Consider the following 26271-nt stretch of genomic DNA (forward strand, 5'->3'; position numbering starts at 1 on the left):
CAGAGGTCAGAATGATTCCTGGGCTTCGTTACGTGTGACCTGTAGTGCAGCTAGTAGGCCGATATTAACTAATTTTTAATCAGCAACCAAAGACGAGTGTCCTGAGTTCGAAGGAATGAAAAATTTAGTTTATGTTTACTTCTGGTGGGTCTTACTAGGCCAAGGCAGGAGCCAATATTTTACAAAAACAAAATGAAAAAACCAAAACAATCACAAAGAAAACTCCATTTCTTAGATTTTTAGAAATACAGCAAATCATCTACACAACATGTATTTTGCTGTCCAAACTGGGATACTCTTGTAGTAATCGTTCTAGGAAAAACTAATCCCGTCAAGACAACAGACACGATGGGGACTGTCCTGGGTAGATGAATATCTGATGTTCACATGACATCCTTTCTTCAATGTTTATATTCTTTTGAGTTTTCTATTAACTACATAACATTCAGCAGTAATTTAATACTGAACACCGAATAACAACACAGTCTCGTTCTCCTGAGAAGACGTTTTCCAAGTGGTGAGACAGACCCCCTCGCTGTCCTCCCCACACGTAAGGTTTTGTAGCATAAACTAATGTGTTGAATGGATCTGAGAAGTCTGTTGGAATTTCTTTGACAAAAAAAAGCACAACAGTGATTGAAATTACTTAAGATCCACTTACTAGCTTTACTTTCCAAAATAGTAACATGAGAAGTTTATACCGTATCTTGCTCATAAAACAAACTTCCAAAATGATAAGCCCCAATTATGAGGCTAGGTCGCGACGTATTTTTAAAATCTTTGTATTAACCAGGAGATTCTCACAAATACATTGCCACAAAATATTTTAGAAAAGCCATATCACAGTCAAAATAAAAAAGTCTAATCTGTGGGCGGGTCCGGAACGTCCCCGGAGGGAGGGGCATGTACCGTGCGGCGCGCGACACGGGCACAGGGTGGGTGCCCGGGCGGGAGCGGGGGCGGCACGGGTTCAGTTCCGGAACAGCAGCATCCGCTCGGAGCACGTCTGCCCCACCAGCCTTGCGTACTGCAGCACAGCGGCCTCCTCGCCCGGGTCTTTCTGCTGTTTCTTGTAAACGCCGTAAGGCATTATGGCTTTCTTGTAGAACACCTGCAAACGGTCAGGGTCTTTACTGCGACCTTCATCCACTGCAATAAGAAAGAAAATATTCATTAAGAAAGTCTCATGTCCAGCTACTTCTCATTTCTGAATTTAAAAATGTTTAATTTCTGGGGCGCCTGGGAGGCTCGTCGGTTGAGCGTCCGACTTCAGCTCAGGTCATGATCTCGCAGTTCGTGGGTTCGAGCCCCGCGTCGGGCTCCGTGCTGGCAGCTCAGAGCCTGGAGCCTGCTTCGGGTTCTGCGTCTCCCTCTCTCTCTCTGCCCCTCCCCTGCTCACGCTCTGTCTCTCTCTCAAAATATTAAAAACAAATGTTTAATTTGAGTAATAATTATGTGTTAAGATGTTCTCCTCGAGCCGTGTATGTTTAAACGAGGGCGTGCGGCATGAACATTAAGATGAACCTGAGTATGTTAATAAATAAATGCCCTGACAAAAGGTGATAAATTCCCTCCCCTAAGAGAGCTGGAACATCCGGAAGAGAACTGCATGCAATTAAACAACCGGCCTTGAACACATTCCTTTCTCCTAACGGGAAAGTTTACAACTCTCTAGCATCTTTCCTGGGTCTGAACTGAACGGACCTTGCCTGTCCCCAAGCCAACGTACTGAGGTTCTCATCACTGCAACAAAGCTTTCTGCAACCCAGCGGCTTGGCTGACTCGAGCCGAGCAGGTCAGCGCACTGGGCAGGCAGGGTCCGGGGGCAGCGGGCAGATTCTTCCGGCTTTCGTGGAGGATGCGGCAGGGACGGCCAGTGGCTGCGGCTCTCGCTTCTCCTCTTTTCTCACAGAAACAAATCCCTGGTTTCTGCAGGACACAACAGTCGCCTGGAGGAAAGCCTGATTCCCAGCTGCTCCTGCTGTCGGGTGCGGCCTCGTGACCAAGCTCTGGCCAACAGGATACGAGCAGGAGTGTCTTGTGGCAGTTTCTAGGAATCCTTTAAAAGAACAGCTGGTCTTGTGCCCTCTCCCGCTTTTATTTTTCAACCCTTCCTTCACTGTGCTGCCTGCTTCATGAACGTCATGGCAGGGCTGCCCACCTGTCTCCTCCTGAGCTCGAGACTATGAGATTTCTCTTAGGTCAACAAAAACTAACGCAAGAAGGAACTCCGGTACCAGAGGACTCCGTGGGCTAAAGCTACCAGGGCAGCCCTGGACTGCCGATGTAAAGAATTTCATAGAAAAAAAGAAACTCCCTGGTTTCAGCCAATTTACTCTAGGTCTCAATTAATGGCAGCTGCTCCTAATTCCAGCGGATACAGGGACCACCCCGACGGTGTGTACTTCAACGTATAATGTCTTTTATCAGGGACTTGGCCAGGCCACTTCCAAGAACCATCCTCCAGCTGCGGTTCTCAATCCTGAGTACATACTGGGTCTCATGACTGCCTGTATATCTCACCGACAGTTAATATGGGGCTGAATGATAAAGCACCAGAGAAATCTTGTGAAAGTGGTTTTACGAGTAGAAAGTTGAAGAAGACATTTATGATATAATACTCCCTGCATATCCCCCTCTCCCTTGAGCACTAGGCATATAACCACCAATTCCTCTTGCCCACAGGTCCTGTCCCTATGCTATAATAAAAGCACATTTTGGCACTGGAAACGTCTCAAAAATTCTTTCTTGACCGTTCATTCGTGGCCCTACATAATGTCTACATTTATAAAATGATGTGTAACCATTTAAACATTTACCCTAAAATATTTCAGGACAAACACACTTTTAACATTCAAACTGATGGAACATTCTAGCAAATAAAAATGTAAAATCTGATATGCCATCATCTTATTTTATCTAGAAGGAATGCCACTCTTTTATTCTTTGCTAATATGACACATAAAAATAGAAAATTAGGAAAATCCCCACCATGCAGAATTTATATGAACTATTTTTTAATGTTTATTTTTTTATTAAAAAATTTTTTTAATGTTTATTTTTTTTAAGAGATGGAGAGACAGAGCGTGAGTGGGGAAGGGGCATAGAGAGAGAGAGGGAGATACAGAATCCGAAGCAGGCTTCAGGCTCTGAGCTGTCAGCACAGAGCCCGACGTGGGGCTTGAACCCACGTATCACAAGATCATGACCTGAGCCAAAGTCAGACACTCAACCAGCTGAGTCGTTGGCTCAGTAAATGGAATGCAGAGCCACAAGGCGTCGGTAAGAGAAACAAAGGGAAAGATATTATCATAAATTTTTAAAAACCTGACATTTCAGTAACTTGAACTAACTCAATGAATTCTCTGGGAATTAGTCATCAACAAAATTACCAAATATTCAATAAGCACATTAATTTTTAAATTAATCTTTTTCTAATCATAAAAGTTATGCAAATTGCACTACTAGGTATTTACCCAGAGAATACAAAAATACAGATTCGAAGGGGGTACATGCACCCCGATGTTAACAGCAGCATTATCTACAGTAGCCAAATTATGGAAAGAGCCCAAATGTCCATCCACTGATAAAGGAATTGTGGTATGTGTATATATGTCTATATATTAGAATATTACTCAGCTATCAAAAAGAATGACATCTTGCCATTTGCCACAACATGGATAGAGCTAAAGTGTATTATGCTAAGTGAAATAAGTCAGAGAAAGACAAATACCGTATGATTTCAACTCACGTGTGGAATTTAAGAAATAAAACAGATGAACACAGGAGAAGGGAAAAAAAAAAAGAGAGGGAGGCAAACCATAAAAGACTCGTAACAATAGAGAACCGAGGGTTGCTGGAGGCAAGGTGGGTGGGGGGATGAGCATTAAGGAGGGTACTTGTGATGAGTACTGGGTGTTATATGTAACTGATGAATCACTAAATTCTACTCCTGAAACTAATTATTAAGTATATGTTAACTAGAATTTAAGCAAAAACTTAAAAAAAAGTAACGCTTGTAAAAACTCAAATAATCCAGAAATAAAAAAATTGAACGATGTCAGCACATGGAACCCTTTCTCCCCCATTCCTCTTTTCCTCAGCAAACTTCCACCCACGTTATCAGTGTTCAACAATTTCAGAGGATACATTTAAATATTAGGAGTTTCGGATCACATTCTATCCATACCTTAAATTAAGGCCAGAAAATCAAATCAATCACCCTTTCAGTGGATATACTGTATTAAACTTCAGAAACCGCCGATTATCCTTATAGCGAAAATACGATGCGCTTTTCTCGGCTTAACGATCTGCAGTGTTACTGTCCCTAGTTGCATCTGCAATGAAGGTTAATTCTGATTCGCGGCACATTTTATGTTATTAGTATTAAAACCAATTTAAAACCTAAACAAGAAATATTCTGCCAGATTCTTCCATCCAAGTACTAACCAGGCCCGGCCCTGCTTAGCTTCCGAGATCAGATGAGATCGGGCGCCTTCAGGGTGGTATGGCCGTAGACACTGCCAGATTCTTAAGACACCAAAAATGTGGATTTATTTACTGAAGTAAAACAACAACAACAACAACAAAAAAAGCATTCCCGCACCCTCACAAAACGTTTGTGATCATCCTGAATCGCTTGCCTGGTAAGTGTCATCGGTGCTGGTAGACAAAACCCCACACAGCTAAAGCCACGTGGCACAACAGGCCTCTTCTTCAGGTGACTCGAAATTGACTAGAAAAATAAGCCACTCTGAGATTAAAGGCCATCTGCCATCTCATCCAAGGGACACTGCCAGCTTACTGACAAGTCTTAGAAAGGTGTGCCAACAAGGACCTCTTGTACCCTTTCTTTCTCCAATGTATCAATCACAGTTTTGTAAGATAAAAACCAAAGGCAATCCCGCAAACTCTCAGAGTTGAGCATCTGATCACTGGCAATACAAATATGCTGCTAAATCTATGATGTTTTAATCTTCAAGGGAATCTCGTCACGATGGGCAACGACTGCTGGATTTTCCCCAGCTTTTTATTTGCAAGGGATGAACTGCACCTCACAGGCGCTTTCTGACGAAAAGAATCTAGAGCTCACAGCTTTACTTCTTCTTACAGGGATTTACCTCATTCGTGATTCTCCTAACGTCTAGGCTTCCCAGAAAATGATGAAATGGTCTATTTTCTTACCTTCATTATTTACTGGTAGAGCATTATTTCACAAACATGAAAACAAGTTACATGCTTGACAGTTTCTCAGGACGATGGCCGTGCAGACGGCAAATGTGGCAACGCGAATGAAGCCAAAGTTGAGTGAAACTGTGATGCAACAGAAAGTGTGTGGAATTGTGAAGGCATGAAAGAACCCACTCTGAAACCAGACTCAACTATGGGAAGTTCACTATCAAGCATGATTTAGAGTATCTTCATGTGACAAGAGGTATTAACAAACGTTTCGATCACTATGGGGAAGGGGGAGAATCCGTGAAAGGCAGATTTCAGCGCGGGCAGCAAAGGGCCGGGCAGGGGAACGCGTGGCACGTGTGACAGAAATGAACTCCACTCGGCAGCTACTTGGTCAAGTTCACTTGGTGGGAGGCTCAAAAAATTGCTCTGTGAATCCAAAAGCAGTCGGGGAGAATTACACATTTTCATAATCTATAAGGAATAATGTTGCTAGTCATTTCTCTTGGAATATTCTTTTGGACAAAATGAAAACAAATCTAAACTTAGCTTATGTAAAATACCATGGAATAGCTTTATTGACATATAATTCTCCTACAATTCATCCATTTAAAGCGTACGATTCAATGGTCTTTAGTGTATTCACAGACTTGTGCAGCCATCAAAACAAGCAATTTTAGAGCATTTTCAGCATCCCAGAAAGTAACCCTACACCTACTAACAGTTGCTCCCCACCCCTCCTCAGCTTCCCTAGCCCCAGGCAATACCAGTCTATTTTCAGTCTCCACATGCAATCTTTTGTGACTTACTTCTTTCACTTGGCACAGTTCGCCCACGCTGCAGCATATAATTGCACTTCATTCCTTTTTATTGCCAAATAATATGCCATTGTATGGACACGCTGCTTTTTACTTATCCAGTTGATGGGCACGTGGGTTACTTATACTTTTAAACTATTACGACTAACGTTATGAACATTCAGGTCAAAGTTTTTGTGTGCTTTCACTTCTCTTAGATATATACCAAGGACTGAAACTGCTGGGTCATAGGAAAACTCTACATTGAACCTACTGAAGAAAGGCTAGACTGCTGTCTAAAGTGGCTGCACCGTTTTATATTCTATCAGCAGTGTATAAAGGTTCGAATTTCTTCACATCCTCATCGACACTGACATTACAGCCATCCCTAGTGTGAATGAAGTAATATCTTACCACGGTTTTGGTTTGCATTTCCCTGATGGCTAATGATGTTGAGTTTCTTTTTATGTGCTTGTTGGCCATTCACGGATCTTCTTTAGAGGGATGTACATTCATGTCATTTGCCCATTTTTAAACTGAGCTTTTTATGGAGTTCTAAGAGTTGTTTGTGTATCCCGGATACTAGATCCTCACCAGATAGATGATCTATGAAAACATCCTTCCATTCTATGGACTCTGTACTTTGTTGATGTGTCTCTTGAAGTGTGAAAGTTTTAAAATTTTGATGAAGCCTAATTTATTCATTTTTTTCCTTTTGTTACTTGTGCTTCTGGTGTGATATTTAAGAAATCACTGCCTAATCCAAGGTTAGGAAAATTTACTCCTATTTTTTCTAAGAGTTTTATGGTTTAGCTCTTACATTTTGGTACAATCCATTTTGAGTTAATTTTTGCATATACTATGAAATAGGGAACAAGTTTCATTCTTTTGTATGTGGTGATCCAGTTCACCCAGGACCATTTGTTGAAAAGATTCTTTTTCTCTCACTGAAATGTCTTGGTATCATTTCTGGAAATCAGCTGATCATAAATATGAGAGCTAACTTCTGGACTCTCAATTCTAGTCCACGGATATATAGGTCTATGTGTCACAACCACACAATTTTAACCTTATTCTTCTTTTTCATTGACTGTTTTGGTTATTCTGGATTCCTTTAATTTTCACATGAATTTTGGAATCACCTGTCAATTTATGCACAGAAGCCAGCTGTTACTTTTTAAACTTATTTACTTCTGGGAGAGTGCAAGCAGGGGAGGGGCAGACAGAGGGGGACAGAGGATCCAAAGTGGGCTCTGGGCTGACAGGCTGACAGCAGCCAGCCCGATGTGGGGCTCGAACTCATGAACCGAAAGATTATGACCTGAGCCGAAGTCGGACACTCAACCAAGTGAGCCCTACCAGCTGTCATTTTAATTGGGATCGCATTTAGTCTGTAGATCAGTTTGAGGAGTACTGCCATCTTCCCAATATTAAGTCATCCAATCCATAAACATTGGATGTTTTTCCATTTACTTAGGTCTTTTGTAATTTCTTTCAATATTTTGTATTTTTCAGATTATAAGTTTTATACTTCTCTGTTAAATTTATTCCTAACAGTAATTCTATCTTTTTACCCCTTTTGAGGCGGGGGGTGGGGGGGGGGTGAGGGGGAAGGGGCAGAGAGAGAAGGAGACACAGAATCTGAAGTAGGATCCAGGTTCTGAGCTGTCAGCACAGAGCCTGACGTGGAGCTTGAACTCACAGACCACGAGATCATGGCCTGAGCCGAAGTCAGACACTTAACCAAATGAGCCACCCAGGTGCCCCAGAAAATCATCATTTGGCAACCATCTCAGTAATAAATGATTCAAGCAAGAATCATCATTAATGGATATAAAAACTGGTAGATAGAAGTTTGATAAAATAGGATATTTACAATGTCTCAAAGTATCTCCCTATAAAATATCAATTTCTTATTAACATATACAAAATGCTAATTTTACAGTGGAGACACTTGACATTATTATACCAAGTGATACAAATTCAAGTCCCCAGCAGTGAGATGGATTGACAGTGCGACTGACTCCTCGGATGATGCAGTGAGAACGCAGCATCAGTTCTAGGGTGTTCTTGCCAAAACGAAGTAACCTGCGTCCAATTATGAAGAAACGTAACAGAAATTGATGAACAGAAATTAAGGAACGTACTAGAAAGCAACTGGACTTCAAAAATGTCTTCAAAAATGTCAAGGTAATGAAAGCCAGGGTGTACTAAGGAACTGTTCTAGATCAAAGGAGACTAAAGGGACATGACAACAAATGTAGCCCACAACACTGACTTTTACTCTGGTTTGGTCTGCCTGTGTGTACATGGGCTTCTGTGTAATACACGGTGCTAACAGAACATTGCTACCGTGCTCGTCTGGATGGCTGCCTGTGTGGAAAAGTATCCCTGCTCTCAGGCAATATATACATTGAAGTATTTAAGGATGACGGTGCAAGAGATCTTCAACTTATTCCCAAATGGTTCAGAAAAAAATACAGAGTAGGGGAAAATGAGAAGGCAAATGTGGTAACACGTTCACAACTGGGGAATCTGAGTGAAGGGTGTGCAGTTCCTCGTATTAGTCTTAAACTTTTTCTGTACATCTGCAATTATTTCAGAATAAAAAATTAACAGGCTAAACTATGTTCTTCAGCCTCTCATCATATTCTATGTGTATATTTTTAAACCCAAGCGTTACATTTACACTTTTTAATTGTTAAATTTTGTCCGGACATGCTCTCATCACTACAACCTATGGAGGTATTTTCAGATTCTGTTTCTTCTGTCAGAGAGCAGAGTTATCAAGATGAAGAATAAAAATCTTAAGTAGAGTCCTGAGAAAAAGGAACTGTAAAAGGTAATACTGTATTTAATATAAGTCAATACATGGATATCTGACAATTTTTTTATTATCAAATATACTGAATTAGTTCCTTTTATGATCTATGATGTTCAGTTGATTTAACAAATTAGTTTTCATTTTATTTTTTAAAGTTTATTTATTTTGAGAGAGAGAGAGGGAGAGAGAGAGAGCGCACAAGTGCACAAATAGGGGAGAGGCAGAGAGAGAGGGAGAAAGAGAATCCCAAGCAGGTTCCATGCTGAGCGTGGCTCCAAATCACCAACTATAAGATCATGACTTGAGCCAAAATCAAGAGCTAGCTGCTTACAGACTGAGCCACCCAGGCACCCCTAGTTTTTTTTTTAATCAACAGCTTTAAGTTCCACATGTGACAGTTTGTTAAAGTTAATACAATAACAGGTAATCTCATTGGTAACCTCACTGATAGGTAACCCCATTGGGTCACAAACAAAGCCATTAAAAATGAAAGTTAGCCATAAAATAACTTCCAGTGACTGAACTTGACATCGAGTTAACTTTGCTTCTTTCCAAGGGAACCAAGCTAGACACGTCCAAAAGTACCTTCAAAGGGCAAAAACCTTTAAGAATTCCCAGGGGCATAAAATTAAATTCAAAATTACAAAATTACAAAATTTTTACCTACGGGCAAATACAAATTCATTTTTCTTTGCCAAAGGCCTCATTCCAGGAATCTGTCCTCTTCCCCAATCTTGGCCTCAACCCAATCTGCAAACAATCTCTGTAAGTTACAGTACCTCCTTCTACTAGTTCCTTTTTACTAACTTTCATAAAAGCTTAAGACTGCCACCTGGCAGGAACAAACAAAACTCTCTGACCCCTGCTCACCCTCCAGTTAATCTTATTCTACTTTTCTCTCCTTCGTTAAAGGGTATTTAATGTCCATTTTCTCGTGTCCCACCCACTGCACAATCTGTCTCGCTGTGTGTCTCAGCCCCGTCCAGTCTACTCTCTTCACTAAGGGCAAAGGTCTCACTGTTCTTGAATACGGCGAACACGGTTCCGTCCTCGTCTCCCTCAGCAAAGCGTAAACTCAGAAGACCACCTCCCTCCTCCCTGAAATCCACTCCGGCTTTTCTGACGCCACGCACCCTGCTTCTTCTCTTTCCACCAGGGCAATTCTTTGCCTGATCGTTCCATGTTAGGAGTTACACAGTATTCCATTCTAGGTCATCCTCTCTTTTTGCTCTACACTTTCTTCCTAGGAAACCTTAACCATGTTCATGGATTCAATTTCCATCACTTAAGTCTGACCTCCCAATCCTCAGGTTCCAGCCTAAATCTTTCTTTTGAGCCCTAGGAGACTCGATAATACTAAGTGGAGCAGAGGTGGGAGGCTATAGTCTACAACTTGTCTTCTGCTGGGCAAATTCACATGCTCTTGGTCAGAGCAATTCTTATTTTAGGGATGTGTCCTGCAGAAATATTAGTATGTGTGCAAAAACATGTATCTTTAAAAGTATGTTGTAGCGTTATTTGTAATAGCAAAAAATTTACAACTTAAATGTCTGTCAATGGGGTAACTATTATCAATAACGTATATCATTGTCTGCAGCCATTAAAAAAGAACAAGTAAACACATGTATACCATATGGCCCCATAATTATGCTTCTCGGTATTTCCCCAAATGAGCTTAAAATTTTTTAAGTTTTTTTTTTTAATGTTTATTTTTGAGAGAGAGAAAGAGAGAGAGCGAGTGCACACAAGCAGGGGAGGGGCAGAGAGAGAGAGAAGAGACAGAATCTGAAGCAGGCTCCGGGCTCCGAGCTGTCAGCACATAGCCTGATGTGGGGCTCAAACCCAGAAACTGTGAGATCATGACCTAAGCCGAAGTCAGATGCTCAACAGACTGAGCCACCTAGGGGCCCCTAAGGTTTTTTTTAAGATTTATTTTTTAAATAAGCTCTACACCCAATGTGGGGCTCAAACTTGTGACCCCAGATCAAGAGTCACATGTTCTACTGACTGAGCCAGTCAGGTGCCCCAAGGAACGGAAAACTATGCCCACACAAGAACCTACAAACGAATGTTTAGAGCAGCTTTATTCATAAGTGCCAAGATACAGAAGCAACCAAAATGTGCTACAATGAGTGAATGAATGAACACACTGGGTGATACATTCATACAATGGACTATCATTCAGTGATGAAAAGACAGCAATTTTCAAGCCATGAAACAACACGGAGGAACTTCAAATGCATATTACTAAGTGAAAGAAGCCTATCTGACGAGGCTACGTACCGTATGATTCCAACTATGTGACACTGTGGAAAAGGCAAAACTATAGAGACAGTAAAAAAATCAGTGGTGGCCAAGGGTTGGTGGCTTTGAAGCGGGGATGAACAGGTGGAACACAGAGGGTATTTAGGGCAATGAAACTATTCTGCAGGCTCCTGTAATGGGGGATACATATCATTACACATTGTACATCATACAATGTACACCACGAAGAGTGGATCCCATTGTCAACCATGGACTTCAGTTAATAATGGATCGATATTGGCTTATCAACTGTATCGAATGTATCTCACTAATGCAAGATGTTAATAATAGGGGACATGGGAGGTGGGCGTTGGAGGACAGATGGAAACTCTCTGTACTTTCTGCTCAGTTTTTCTGTAGACTTAAAACTGATCAAAAAAAAGTCTAGTAATAAAAAAAACTACAAATGAGAAAAATGTGAGATAATGACAACAGGGGAAAGTGGGTGCGGGGGGTACAGGAGAATGCTCTATACTATCTTTGCCATTTTTCTGTAAAGTTTAAACTCTTCTAAGAAAGTTTACTTTTAAAAGGAATGAGGAAGTTCGTGATAAAACATTTTCACGATAACCTAATTTTAATGTAAAAAACCAAGCCACAGGATATTTTAGAAGGATTTAATTTACACATATAAATTCTAGGTTTAAATAAATGATGTGATTAAAAATTAAAATTAGAAAATATACGCACAGGAAAAAACCCAAACTTCCCACCAAACTTCAATAGTGCTTACCTCTGCAGAGCCTGGGGTGTGGATATGTATGCTTATATGCACGTGCACTGGGATATGTTGTGGGATTTTAACTTTCCACACCATATTTTTAATAATAACAATCATATAATCAATCATGTTTCTAGTAAAGAAAATTTTCAACACAAAGAAGCCACCTAGGGCTAAAGTGCTGGTGAATAAATAAATATGAAGCGTCCAGCACAAGACCGATGCTAAAAGCAGCAACAGAGCTACAATTACTGTTGATAGAATTCCCACTTCGGTCACTTCGCCCTTATTTAAAGAGAGTGCTCACATCTGTGCGGCTTTTAGCAGGTGAAGCCATGAGTCAGAGCTGGGTAAGGAGAACGCCTGCCTGCCGTGTTCTCGGGTACAGGGGGGAGCTTCTGAGTCAGCTGACGGGGACTGCACACAGCACACGGACCTGCCTCAATGTGAAGTCACCCCTGAAGGCTCATCTAGACTTCTGGACCAATGAATCGTCCAGCAGGCAGAAGAAAGCTCTGCCAGTCGCCCAAATAAAACACATATTACAAATAGTAAGCTAAATTCTAGCACGCTGGTCCTCAACTTTGGCTGCATACTAGAATCACGGGGGACGTTTTAGGAAATTCTGACGCTCAGGATCTCTATGGACCATCGGAGTCCCTGGGAGTGGGGCCTACAGGCAACGGCACAGAAACACCCCATCATGTAGTCAGACATGTAGGAGATCTTAAAAAACACACCGGCGCATGAATCTAAGGGTGCGTTAACAATTTCTTGCAATTGCCTTTAAAAACAGTGCTCTAAGACAGGGAAATTACCAAAACAGACAAAAAGCAAACCCATGACAAAAACCAAAAACCAAGGCTACAGCAGGGAATTTCTCCACTGCCACATTCATGTGGCCATTTTTCATTTCTGCTCCTATTAAAGCCTCAGAATGGAGAGAGTGACCCTCCGGTGTGCCTTAGCTACAGTGCAAATAAGAACGTACAAAATAACCTCAGTTGTCCTTTCACATCTTCTATAATAATGCTGTGATCCACTGTTTTTGTGTTAGAAATCAGCAGATTTCCATTTAATTTTATTCGTAATTTGATAAAGTGACTCTGTGGAGACTGAAAAAAAAAAAACTCCAACATATTAACATAGATGAGAGAAGAGGAGACAGAGATGATTATCGATAGTTCCTTAAAAGTCAATTTAAGACCATCACAACATTAGGAGTAAGGGGCACAGTGGTGTCATCTATTGTAAGTGCCTTTTTATTGTCACAGCTTTATGATTTTGAAATCTGGTTTTCTTTTGGATTTTTAAACCTGAAACTAGGTGTTGTCATCTCTCTGAAAGTTAATCAAGTAAGTAGTATTAGCGATACAAATAAGCCTTTTTACAAAACTTGGATCAGATTTTATCATGTTTGATTTTTGCTAAATTTTCTCAATTACTCATTTGCTGCATATTAACTACCAGTAGCATGCATTAATGGTCTTCATAGTATAGCTGTAAATGCACAGCTGAAACAGGAATAATAGTTTACACGTTCCTAACCAGTTAAAAAAAAAATACTTCTTAGGACTTTTTTTGAGAGAGAAGGAAGAGAACACGCATGAGTAGGGGAGAGGAGTAGAGGGAGAGAGAATCTTAAGCAGGTTCCACTCCCAGCACGGAGCCCCACGTGGGGCTTGATCTCACTACCATGAGATCATGACCTGAGTTGAAGTCAAGAGTCGGATGCTAAAGGTTAAACAAAAAATAAAAAAAAGGGGGGGGGGGCGCGCCTGGGTGGCTCAGTTGGTTAAGTGTCCGACTTCGGCTCAGGTCATGATCTCACGGTTCATGAGTTTGAGCCCCGTGTCGGGCTCTGTGCTCACAGCTCGGAGCCTGGAGCCTGCTTCGGATTCTGTGACTCCCGCTCACTCTGCCCCTCCCCTACTCATGCTCTGTCTCTCTCAAAAAATAAACATTAATTTTTTTTTTTTAAAGAGTTGGATGCTTAACCAACTGAGCCACCCAGGCACCCTGGCATTTTATTATTTTTTTCTAATTAAGACAAGAGAAGACAGGGGCTTTCACTTCCAGCAAGATGAGGCGCACCTACTTTTCTGCACTGCCCCACTGAGGATGACAGAAAACCCTGGACATTATGCATAAAACGTAAGAAGACACTGGAACAGGAGGGAAGGCGCAGCCCGGTAGGGACTCGGAGGCCTGAGGAATGATAAGGCGGTGAGCGTCCTGGGCTCTTTCTGCCTCATGTATTCCAGAGGGGATCCTGGAAAAGCTGGTGACCCTGAAAAGCCAATACACAGAGACAAAAAAAAATGTAGCAAGAAAAAAAGCTTTCTGAGAATAATCTCAAAAAACATACTGTCCCAACTCACCCAATATGAAATAATATAAATAGCCCTATAACTAACTAGTAAAGAGATTGGATTTGTAATTAATTTCCAAAAAAGTAATCTCTAGGCCCCAATGGGCTCCCTGGAGAATTCTACCAAACATTTAAATAAGAATTAACACACCAATTCTACACAATCTCTTTCAGAAAATAAAAGCAGGAACCTAAATTAGACAAAGCACAAGTAAAGAAAATCGCAAACCAGTACTCCTTATGAATATGGATGCAAAAATCCTTTATGAGATGTTAGCAAAAAAGAATTCAGCAGTTGCATTTATCCCAGGTATGCAAGGCTGATTCAGTATTTGAAAGCTAACCAATATAATCTACCATATTAACAGTTTAGAGAAAACAATCACAGTCACATCAAATGAGGCAGAAAATACACCTGACGGATTCAACAACCAACCATGCATGTTAAAAAGTCTCAGAAAACTAGGACTGAAGGGGGGTTTCCTCAACTCGATAAAGAATGAATGCTTTCCCCCTAAGATCAGAAACAAGGCAAGGATGTCTGCTCTATTTTTATTCAAGGTAGTGCTGGAAGTTGCCACTGCAATAAGGTAAAAAAAGGAACAAACATGCACCCAGATGGGAAAAGAAATAAAATTGACCCTATTTGCATGTAACATAGCTGTCTATGCACAAAACCTCAAAGATGCTGTAAAACAAATCCTCCTAGAAATCCAAGTGAGCCCAGCAAAGTCACAGGATAAACATCAACATACACCAATCAAATGAACTACAAATCACATACCTGCTATGGTTATTAATATCTGGGATATAAAGAACTCCTAACACTCCACAACAAACCCCAAATAAGTTGATTCAAAAACAGGCAAAAGACATGAATAGACATTTCTCCAAAGAAGACACACAGGTGGCCAAAGAGCACATGGAAAGATGTTCAACATCAGTCACCATTAGAGAAATGCAAATAGAAACCACAATAAAATAACGCTTCCCACCCAGATGGCTATTGTCAAAAAAACAGAAAACAGCAAGCGTTGGAGAGGATGTGGAAAAACTGGAACACTTGCACTCGGCTGATGGGAATGTGAAATGGTGTGGCCATGGGGAAAAACGGTATGGTGGTTCCTCAAAAAAATAAAATTAGAATTACCATATAATCCAGCAATTCCATTTCTGGACATATATCCAAAAAACAGAAAGCAGGGTTTCAAAGAGATATTTGGAGACCCGTGTTCAGAGCAACATTATTTGCAACAGCCAAAAGGTGGAAACAACCCAAGTGTCCACGAATGGATGAATGGATAAACAAAATATGGTGTATACATACAATGGGATATCATTCAACCTTAAAGAGAAATGAAATGCTAACATCTGCTATGACCTGAGTGAACCCTGAAGGCACTGTGCTAAGTGAAATACGCCAGTCACAGAAGGACAAATAATGTACAATATCACTCCTATGAAAAACTTAATAATCAAGCTCATAGAGACAGCAATTAGAATTATGGTTGCCCGGAGCCGGGAGAGAAAGGAACAGAAGTTAGTGTTTAATGGGTACAGAGTTTCGATATGGGACGATGAAACGAATTCTGGAGAGGGATGGTGGTGATACTGTACAATGTGAATGTACTTAATGCCACTGAACTACACACTTAAAAATGGTTAAAATGGTGAATCTTATGTTGTGTATATTTTGCCACGATCGAAACAAATATTTTAAAAGGCCCACTGTATTCAATGAACAGTAAACATGTGGAAATTATGAAATATAAAAAACCACGCCATTTATAATTACTTGGAAAAAGAAATACCTGTAAACCTAAAAGAACATGTATGGGACTTGCATGCTGAAACCCACACAATGCCGCTGGAAGAAATCAAAGATCTAAATGAATGGACAGATGTTCCATTTTATGGACTGAAAAACTTGTGATAAAAATATTAATTCTCTCCCAGCTGATCTATAGATGTAACACAGTTCCTAACAAAATCCTTGCAAGTATTTTTATGGATATAGGCAAGATTATTCTCGAATGTATGCAGAAAGACTAGGAGAGCTGAAACAATTCTGAAAAAGAATAAAGTTGAAAAAGAATCATTCGACTGAATTTTACGTCTTGTTACATAGCTACAGTAATCAAGACTGTAGGGGAGCCTGGGTGGCTCAGCTGGTTGAGCGTCTGACTTCGACTCAGGTCATGATCTCATGGTTGGTGGGTTCAAGCTCCACATTGGGCTTTGCACGGAGAGCATGGAGCCTGCTACGGATTCTCCGTCTCCCGCTCTCTGCCCCAACCCACTCATGTGCGTTCTTGCTCTCTCACAAAAATAAACATTAAAAAAAAAAAAAAAGACTGTGTAATATCTACACATTACACAGGTAGACATACGGATCTGTGGGACACAACAGAGTATCCAGAAACAGCCCCACACAAGTATGGCCAACTGATTTTTGACAAAGACGCAAAAGCAATTCAGTGGAGGAAGAGCCTTCCCAGCAAACAGTTTTGGAGCAACTCGATATGCACAGCCAGAAAACTAAATCTTGATCTAAACTGCACATCTCAAAAAAAATTAACTCGGAATGAATCACAGACTTAAACGTTACCTGTAAAAGTATAAAACTAACAGGAGAAAAATATTTGACACCTAGGGCTTACTGAAGAGTTCTTAGACATGAAACCAAAAGCATGATTCATAAAGGAGAAAAATGATAAGTTGGACAGTATTAAAATTAAAAACGTTTGCTCTATGAAAATCTGTTAAAAGGATAAAAAAAACAGGCTACTAAAGACTGATATTTAAAGTATATAAAGAAGGGCACCTGGGTGGCTCAGTGGATTAAACAACTGACTCTTGGTTTCTGCTCAGGTCATGATCTCATGGTTTGTGAGTTCGAGCCCACACAGTGGCCTCGGCTGCTGCCAGTGAAGAACCTGCTTGGGATTCTCTCTCTCTTCCTCCCTCTCTGCCCCTCCCCTGCTCATGCACGCACTCTTTCTCTCACTCTCTCTCTCAAAATAAATAAATAAACCTTAAAAAAGTATATAAAGAGGGGCTGGCTGGCTCAGTTGGAAGAGTGTGCAACTCTCAATCTTAAGAGTCGTGAGTTCGAGCCCCATGTTCAGTGTAGAGATTAAACTTTAAAAAAAAATAAATAAAGAACTCTTATAACCCAACAATATAAAAACAAACAATCCCTTTAGAAAAATGCACAAAAGACAGGAGGATACATTTCACCGAAGGGAAAATATGGATGGCAAATAAGCACATGAAAAGATGTCCATCAGCCATTAGGGAAACGCAAATTAAGACCATAGTGAGATACTGCTATCCACCTGTTAGAACAGCTAAAACAAAAACATAGAAACAAAACCAGTGCTGGCAAGAACGTGAAGGAACGGTGTCTTTCATACATGGTGGTGGTAATATAAAACGGCACAACTCTGGAAACCAACTTGGCAGCTTCTTAAGAAACTAAACCTACCTTTACCATACAACTTGGCAATTACACTCTTGGTCATTCATCCCAGAGAAGCGAAAATTAAGTTCACACAAAAACCTGTATAACAAATGTTTATGCAGGGTTTTTCTGGTGATAGTCATAACCTGGAAAAGCACAGAAATCCTTCAACAGGTAAATAAACAAACAAGCTGGGGCACAACGATCATCCACACCATGGACCACTACGCAGCAGTAAGTAGGAATGGATTAATAGATTAAGAAAGACAGAAAGACACACACACACACACATACTCTACCCACCACTCTCCCCCGCACATACAGAGGAGAAGAGAGGGAAATTACAAAGGAAATATAGTACAATATCTAAGACATTCCCACTGGGCCATGTCTTTGTACTTTAGCATGAAGATCCTTAACCTCTGAGATTAGTAGTCAAAGGTAGTGTTTCAGGATTTTATTGATTTTCATAAGCTAAAACAAAACTATAGCATCTTAAGTGCAAATTTGAAATATTTTCAGGATTTATTATATATTGTGTTCTTTAAAACAATCTGCTTTTGAACCTTAAGATCAATTACTTCTCTGTGGCTTAAAGTTCAAACAATGCTATGAACCGTATATACTCTGATCAATAAAGCCAAAATTCAGTAAGTCTGATCTGACTTAATAAAGCAATAATTCATTGTGCTTAATTTTTAATAATTTTTTATTCAAGATGAGTGGAGGATTTATAAGTTATTTCCTTAACTGAAAAAAAAAAAATCGTATCGGACCTTTCATTATCCACTGCAATTAAGAGCAATCTCAAAATGAGACTCTATACATTCACTGTTTTAACGTATCTTGATAGAATGAACAAACATCTCAAGTGTCTTAAACATAAAAAACTCCAGTCTTAAAGCAAACTAGGATATCTGTAAGGATGGCACCCACCTTGTTGAAGCTTGTAAAAATTCTGAAATAAAGAAACATTTAATACCCACAAATGAAACTAAGGCTATCAGGGGAAGAAAAAAAATGCAACCAAAAGAAAACATCAAATCGGGTCCCTCAAAAATCTTCACAAAAAGCTGAGTGAGATAAGTGATGGAAAGTCAGTCACAGCCATCTCTCTCTGCTGTAAATAGTGATTTTCTGAATATTAAAATGAAGACAGTCTGTGGGGGTTAGGTTACCTACGAACCATGCTTAATGCAAACACAGGTGCTGGCTCCCTGGGAAGAAAGCTTAGAAGCAGTTCCTCCCTCAGCCCCAGGTTCAGCAGCCAGGACCATCCAGCTATCCTATAATCCTAAGGCTTTTTCATACTCAAAAACATACCTTAGATTTTATTTTTAATCCCAAACAATGGTGGGAATGCAAAGGCCAATGAACAGAGTTAATGGCTATCATCAAAGTTTCCAAGATCTTTTAGGCAAATTAGAGACAATGTAACTCTTACTTTGCTTAGAAAAATGCAGTTTCAAATCTCAGCAATTTTGTCCCTGTAAGGCATCTTATGTCCACTTAGTTTTTTCTTCTATTAAGACCATTTAAAAATGGTGCTACCCCTGGCAACCAGCTTTGTTCAGGTAAACTTGACAAATAAAAATTAGAATTGCATACACTTAAGGTGTACAGCATGCTATTTTGATATATGTACACACTGTGAAATGACTACCACAATCAACCTAATTAACACATCCATCAAAAGTGTTCAAAAAATTGTTTTAATGTTTATTTTTGAGAGAGAGACAGAGAGAGCGCGCAAGCGGGAGACAGGCAGAGAGAGAGAGAAAGACACAGAATCCAAAGCAGACTGTGGGCTCTGAGATGTCACAACGAGCCCGACGTGGGGCTTGAAGCCACCAACCACAACATCATGACCTGAGCCGAAGTCGGACACTTAACCGACTGAGCCACCCAGATGCCCCTCGATAGTGCTTTTTAATGAAGAAAAAACCTATTACAGGAACAATATTTTGATTGCTCTCTGTCATCTTATATGTGGATGGTCTTCCCATCCTAACAGTAAACTCCCTGAGGATGGGAAGCAAATCTTGTACTTCTTTGTAGCCTCAAGGTCCAGGCACCATGCACCCTCGATCCTGGAGATACACAGTGCTGAGTAGGCATCCACTAAATGCCTGTGGTTCATGGTGCTGATCTCAGACTCTAGACTAGCAACACATCTTCAGAGCAACTATCCAGCTTATATCAACTATCTTGTTAATTAGTACCTCATGTTTATTACTCAATGTCTGAATTCCCAAATTAAATCACTCTTGGATTATTTTGTTTCTGAATATGTAATAAATATTGAAATTGATCGGGTCACAATCGCTTTGAATTGTGCTCTGTTTAATCTGTTTTTAGAACAAGAATGGTATCTGACATCTACATAAAACTCCTGTTAATCAGCCACAATAAAATGTAAAGAAATGATGCTAACTGTAAACAATCCATCAAACACAACCTAAGTCCATCTGGAATGAAAAGGCTGTGTCTCACGCTTCACGTCCTAGACCAGTATATGTCTGCTTCTCCAGAGGGACTAAGAATTTTAGAAACAGAGACACTGCATGGAGAATACCCATGTTCCAGATCTTTCATGAACTGGCAGGGCTCAACTGATGATTTATATGAAGAGAGGAATTTGGGCCCAAACCCAGCAGTGAACCACAGCCAAGGTCAACTGCTTAAGCAGCATTTACGGACACTTGTGAGGCAGCCGTGAGCTAGGAATTACTTAGATGCCGTTCAAAGGCCCTGTTGGTTATTGGTCCCCAATCCAGGGAGGATAATCGCTGAGTGTGTTTTGGTTCTATCTTTGGATGCGAGATTGGAGACTGCAACCCACCTCCTCAGGGGAAACGCCCTTCTCCAAGGTGATAAACAAACTCAACCAAAGAAGCTTTGCCACATTTCCTTCCGGTATATTATCCTCCTGCTTGGAGGAAGAAAGGTTTTTTTCACCCTGCACAGCTATGCAGGTTTTGCTGTTTTTGCCTCTTTTTAAAAAATTTTTTATGTTTATTCATTTTTGAAAGACAGAGAGAGACAGAGCACAAGCAGGGGTGGGGCGGAGAGAGAGGGGGACACAGAATCTGAAGCACACTCCAGGCTCTGAGCTGTCAGCACAGAGCCCAACGTGGGGCCTGAACTCACGAACCACAAGATCGTGACCTGAGCCGAAGTCAGACGCTCAACCAACTGAGCCACCCAGGTGCCCCAGCTGTTTTAGCTTTAATTATCAGATCCTCCTATGCCTTCCTTGAGTTGCCAGTCCAGTGGACTGTTCCATGTTCTTCCAGAGTTTCTGCTGTGCTTTCATTAGTCTACAATTGCGTGTGATGAAATCCATCTGTTGCTTGCTGACTCCAATCTCCCCAAATGACTTGATGCTCTTGGTTTTCATTTTCATTACAGTGCACTGAAAAGATCTACTCTGAAGCAAAATGTTTGAACAATGAAGAGGTGTGTGATGGGAACTATAATAAGATTAAAACTCCTTTCTTGGCATTAAATAAGCTAACGGGTAACCAACTCAGGCGAAATCTTACCAGTGATACATAGAACCTCTGGACAACAACAGGAGAGTTCTCTTTTGTTCCACCAGGCCACTCCTGGGACTTTCCGTGTCCTTCATCAGCTCTGACAGGTCTGACACAGAAACTGAGTTTTTGTGTTCATGCTGCTCAGGTACACGATTTATTCATGAATCCCTAAAACTTGAGACTTTCTAAAGTAAATTCCAGTTTTTTTTTAAGCTTAAAATAAATCTTTAAGAACGCTTCCTACATCTCAAATACTTCTTCCTAAGACTTGAGCCTGTTATAGAACTTTTGGGCAACAACGTAAGAGGACAGAATCTGAGGCCTTTTATAGAACAGTGTTGCTCAGTCCTTTGAATCCAAGCACGTTTCTGTGACGTATTTTTTAAGAATCTCGACTATTCCCTTAAAGTATTTTGAAAAACAAAATAATAATTGTGACTAAAAACGAATAAAGCAGTGTTACAAAGCACTGTACTTAGTTCATACACACTCCTCTTTGGAAACCAATTTCTTTCAAAAATACAGCTGATCCTTGAACAATACAAGTTTGAGGTATGTGGATCTAGGTACATGCAGACTTTTTTTTTTTTTTTTTTTGATAAATACAGTACAGGACTGTAAATGTATTTTCTCCTCCTTATGATTTTCTTAAAATTTTTTTCTAGCTGACTTTATTGTAAGAATACAGGATATAATGCATATAACATACCAATTATGCATTCACTGACCATTTACGTCACTGGTAAGGCTTCTGGTCAACAGGAGGCTCTTAGTAAAGTTTCAGCAGAGTCAACACTTACATGCTGATTTTCAGCTGGACGGATGAGGGTACTCCTAACTCCTGTGTTATTTTCAGAAGTGTCAACTTCTGTATTTTCGGAAGGGTCAACTGTATTTTCAGAAGTGTGCAGTTGCGAAAGAAATGGCTACAGTTTGTAGTTAAAGCCAGGCCTACGGTCCCAAAGCAAACACTGTACCACTGGCAAATTCAGAAAGTGCAAATAAACTAAATAGTCCCTTCTGATTTTCCTTGCTTTCTTGAATGCAGTTTGAGTGCTTTAAGAAAACATGTTCAAAAATCCTAATTTTAAAAATGAAAATATAACACAGATGATTAGCTGTACTGCAAGAGAGTCTTTGTTTTGTCAAAGAATTCGCAATAATGGATTTAACAACAGGGTATTTTTGGTTTTGTTTTTTAGAGAGACAGAGAGAGAGCGTGTACACATGTGAGAGTATGAGTGGGGGAGGGGCAGAGAGAAAATCCCAAGCAGACTCCACGCTGTCAGTGCAGAGCCCGACGTGGGGCTTGAACTCCTGAACCTCAAGATCATGACCTGAGCCAAAATCAAGAGTTGGACACTTAACTGACTGAGCCACCCAGGCGCCCCAACAGGGTGTTTTTTAAAAGAGACATTAAAAGATAGAGCTCAATTTATAATCACTAGATCCCATTTGACTTTTCCGAAACCATTATTTTATAGAACAAAGATTATGCAAATTTGGTGAACCAGCTCAGATACACTTCTTTACATTTAGTCAGTAGATCACAGCACCTCACCCCTCCCTCCACACACCCTCTAACTGCATTAACCCGAAAGACCTTGTTTTTTGGTTTCATTCAGTTTTGAGGAATCACCTGGCATTGCTTTAAGATGTGTATCAAAGCTCCCACATGAACAATAACTCGCTTCAGACTGAGAAGGCCTGTGCAGAAGACAGGTGGAGAAAGAGCCGAGGACAAAGTTCAAAGGGCATAGCGTTCCCGAGCTCTCCCTGGCACCTGCATCACGGGCTTCCAAAGCCACTGTCATACTTACAACCGACTCCTTGGAAGAGAGGTGTCTTGACGAAGGGAATGTAACTTAGATCTGAACATGAAATTAGAACTCAGAGTTCCTGATGCCAAGGTTCAGACGACTGCAGTAAACTCTGCTGCTGTCTGCTCAAAGAAATGATCTATGCAACTTAACATTAAGTAAGCAAAAAAGAAATTAAAAGAGGAAAACACAAGTGGTATTGATTTAAATTTCCCCTAACATACTCAAATTGTGTTTACTTAGAGTAAAATATGTTTTAAAGGGCATCTGTGACTGCATCATAAAATCAACGGACATAGTATTTCAGTCCAGAGTTTGTCAAAAGAGGTAAGCCTCTAAGGTCGTATCTTTCTTCAAAGGCAGACACATCTGGAGAATCCAGACACTTGGTAGACAAAGACAGTTATGTAACAAACAACAGTGAGGAGGTGTTTTAAAAATTGGGCATACAACTGTGTAGTTTGCTAAGATACATGATAAACAGTAATATTATTGTGTGATACCACAGAATACAATTTTGTTTAGTTTTATATGCAGTTGTCAGTTAACTATCTAGCTAGGACATAATCTTTAGAATACCTGATCAGTAAAATTACAAGCTGAGGCCCCAGTAAAATATAAAAACACGAGAATCCTGACCAAGATGGACAGTAGACCACTTACGAGAACATAAAGGTCTGTGCGACCATCCTGAACCCACATCTGCCACAGCAGAGGAGAGGCGGAGAACCATTCTGGCACCTCGCCAATGTACTGGTGACTTTTCTCACCCAAAGCCCATGTATGTGTGCATACACAAGGCTAAAACACAAAACGAAAACCATGAGCAAAACTGCTATCTTAGTTACTAATATCACTGGAATTAAGAAACAGAGAGGCCCGTCAGCAACTGACCAAGAAAGCCTGGAGAGACAGAAGTGCTCTTAAATAGAAAGAAACCAATTCAAACTTGTACCATTTTTTTCTTGCCTGTAGTCCAGTTTTTGCCTATGGCCCAACACTTCCTCAGGCTTTTGATGAGTGGGCCCATTATTTCAAACACACCAACTACACCTGACAGGCTCAAAATATCCGATCTAGAGCCCCCACCCAAAGCTGTCTAGGGTAGTAACTGGTCATTCAAATATGGCCACTCAGGACGGTAACGTAGCTGTGTGGGGCACATTCCTCGGTCTGTCCTTAGCTCTCAGGGCCAGGGATCACTGCACGTACATACCACATACACACAATATCCACCACTCGGCAAAGGACTCTCAACAACTACAACTGTGAGATGTTCAGAGAGTAATTTAAATAGGTCCTTCCAGGGACAGGAATACTCTTACTACACTCGCCCAACTCAACTTCTTTCTACTACTAATCAGTTGTTTGCCTCATGAATACTGATCGACAGGTAACAGCAATAGTCAGCGAGGTGAATGTGAGTCAGTGGAAGGATGAATTAAGATGACAAATGCTAAGTGATGAGCACAACAGGTGGACCAACCAATATTCATCGTGGCAATCACTGCTACCATGACTACGTCTATCAGAACAGAAGGAGAACAAAGTTGGAGTGAGAATCCAGAGCTTTCCCCCCCCATCCTCATCTCTCAATCTTAGAACCAACTCAAAAATACTGGAGTGCCTCCCATGAGTAAAGATGAGTAATGGTCAGCACAGCTTTGTTTCAGCTGTGTTTGCGAGAAACGCGGAAATGTGTACTGTCACGCTGGAAAATCCCTTTTTTACAGTGGACCATATTCAAGAGTTTGGAAAACACTTTCTTAAAGACTTGGCCTCATCTGAAACTGCAACTTGAATCTTCTGCTCCTAATAGAACAGAGAAGGCGGGTGAAAGGGTTCACTGTAGTGAAGTCCAGCACAACTATGGAAAATGCTACAAGGTTTATGTGATGCTTATCACTTGATGCTTCAGAATCGTATACCTTACCTTTATGTAATGCATTCTAGTTTTTTAATAGTGTGATCCTCACAAAAAGTCCTAAACATTTGGAGGTCCCAAAACATACTCGAATCCTTTTCTTTGGGGTACTGAGTTTTAGTTCTTTACGTATTTTGGATGTTAACCCTTTATCAGATATGTCAATCTTCTCCCATTAAATAGGTTGCCTTTTAGTTTTGTCGTTTCCTTTGCTATAAAGAAGCTTTTAATTTGTATGAAGTCCCAATACCTTATTTTTGCTTTTGTTTCCCCTGCCTCAGGAGACCTGTCTAGAAGGAAGTTGCTGCAGCCAATGTCAAAGAGCTTATTGCCTATGTTCTCTTCTAGGATTTTTATGGTTGCAGGTCTCACATTTAGGTCTTTAATCCATTTTGAATGTATTTTTGTGTATGTTTGTGGGAATGCAAACTGATGTGGACATTTTGGGAAACAATATGGAGGTTCCTCCAAAAGTGAAAACTACCCTATGATCCAACAGTTGCACTACTAGGTATTTACCCAAAGAATATAAAAATACTAATTCAAAGGCATACACGCACCCTGACGTTTACAGGAGCATTATCCACAACAGCCAAATTATGGAAACGGCCCAAGTGTCCACCAACCGATGAATGGATCAAGAAGATGTGGCATATATGTACACATATACGTATACACATACATATATATATACACACATACATATATACACACACACATACACACATATACACACATACATACATACACACAATGGAATAGTAGCCATAAGAAAGAATGAAATCTTGTCATGTGCAATGACACGGATGGAGCTAGAAAGTATTACATTAAGCAAAATAAGTCAGAGAAAGACAAATACTGTATGATTTCATTCGTAAGTGGAATTTAAGAAACAAATGAGCAAAGGGGAAAAAAAGAGAGAGAGGCAAACCAAGAAACAGACTCAACTACAGAGAACAAAGTGATGGTTACGAGAGAGGTTGGTGGCAGGGGGTGGGGGGGTGGGTTAAACGGGTGATGGGGACTAAGGTCTGCACTTGTTATGATGAGCACTGGGTAAGGTACGGAAGGGCTGAATCACTGTATTGTATTCCTGAAACTAGTATTACGCTCTATGTTAACTAACTGGACTTTAAATAAAAACCTTAAAATTTTTTTAAAAAAATCCTTCATTTCATGTAGTCTGAATGCCCCACTTCACAGATAATGAAACTGAGGCTGAGAAACTCGTGACCCACCTAAAGTCACAAAGCTAGCGTGTGGCAGAACTACTGTCTTCATACTTCTACTTTAAATACTGTCACTAGGCATTCATGCTCCAGTGACCTGC

General features: G+C 40.4%; 1 protein-coding gene across 7 annotated transcripts in view; it reads right to left on the bottom strand.

Annotated features, from left to right (window-relative positions):
* Window positions 1–646: 646 nt before the first annotated feature.
* ATE1 (arginyltransferase 1) overlaps window positions 647–26271 on the bottom strand; it is a 153356-nt gene continuing 127731 nt past the window's right edge. For 6 of the 7 annotated variants that reach the window (XM_042908691.1, XM_042908694.1, XM_042908693.1 and 3 more), the window contains one exon: window positions 647–1149. In XM_042908691.1, the coding sequence (XP_042764625.1) occupies window positions 971–1149 (179 nt within the window). In that variant the 3' untranslated portion in view covers window positions 647–970. The remainder of the gene's footprint in view (window positions 1150–26271) is intronic. The other variant, XM_042908692.1, reaches the window with a different exon arrangement.

The sequence above is a fragment of the Panthera leo genome, chromosome D2, assembly GCF_018350215.1.
Source record: "Panthera leo isolate Ple1 chromosome D2, P.leo_Ple1_pat1.1, whole genome shotgun sequence".
Lineage (NCBI taxonomy): Eukaryota > Metazoa > Chordata > Mammalia > Carnivora > Felidae > Panthera > Panthera leo.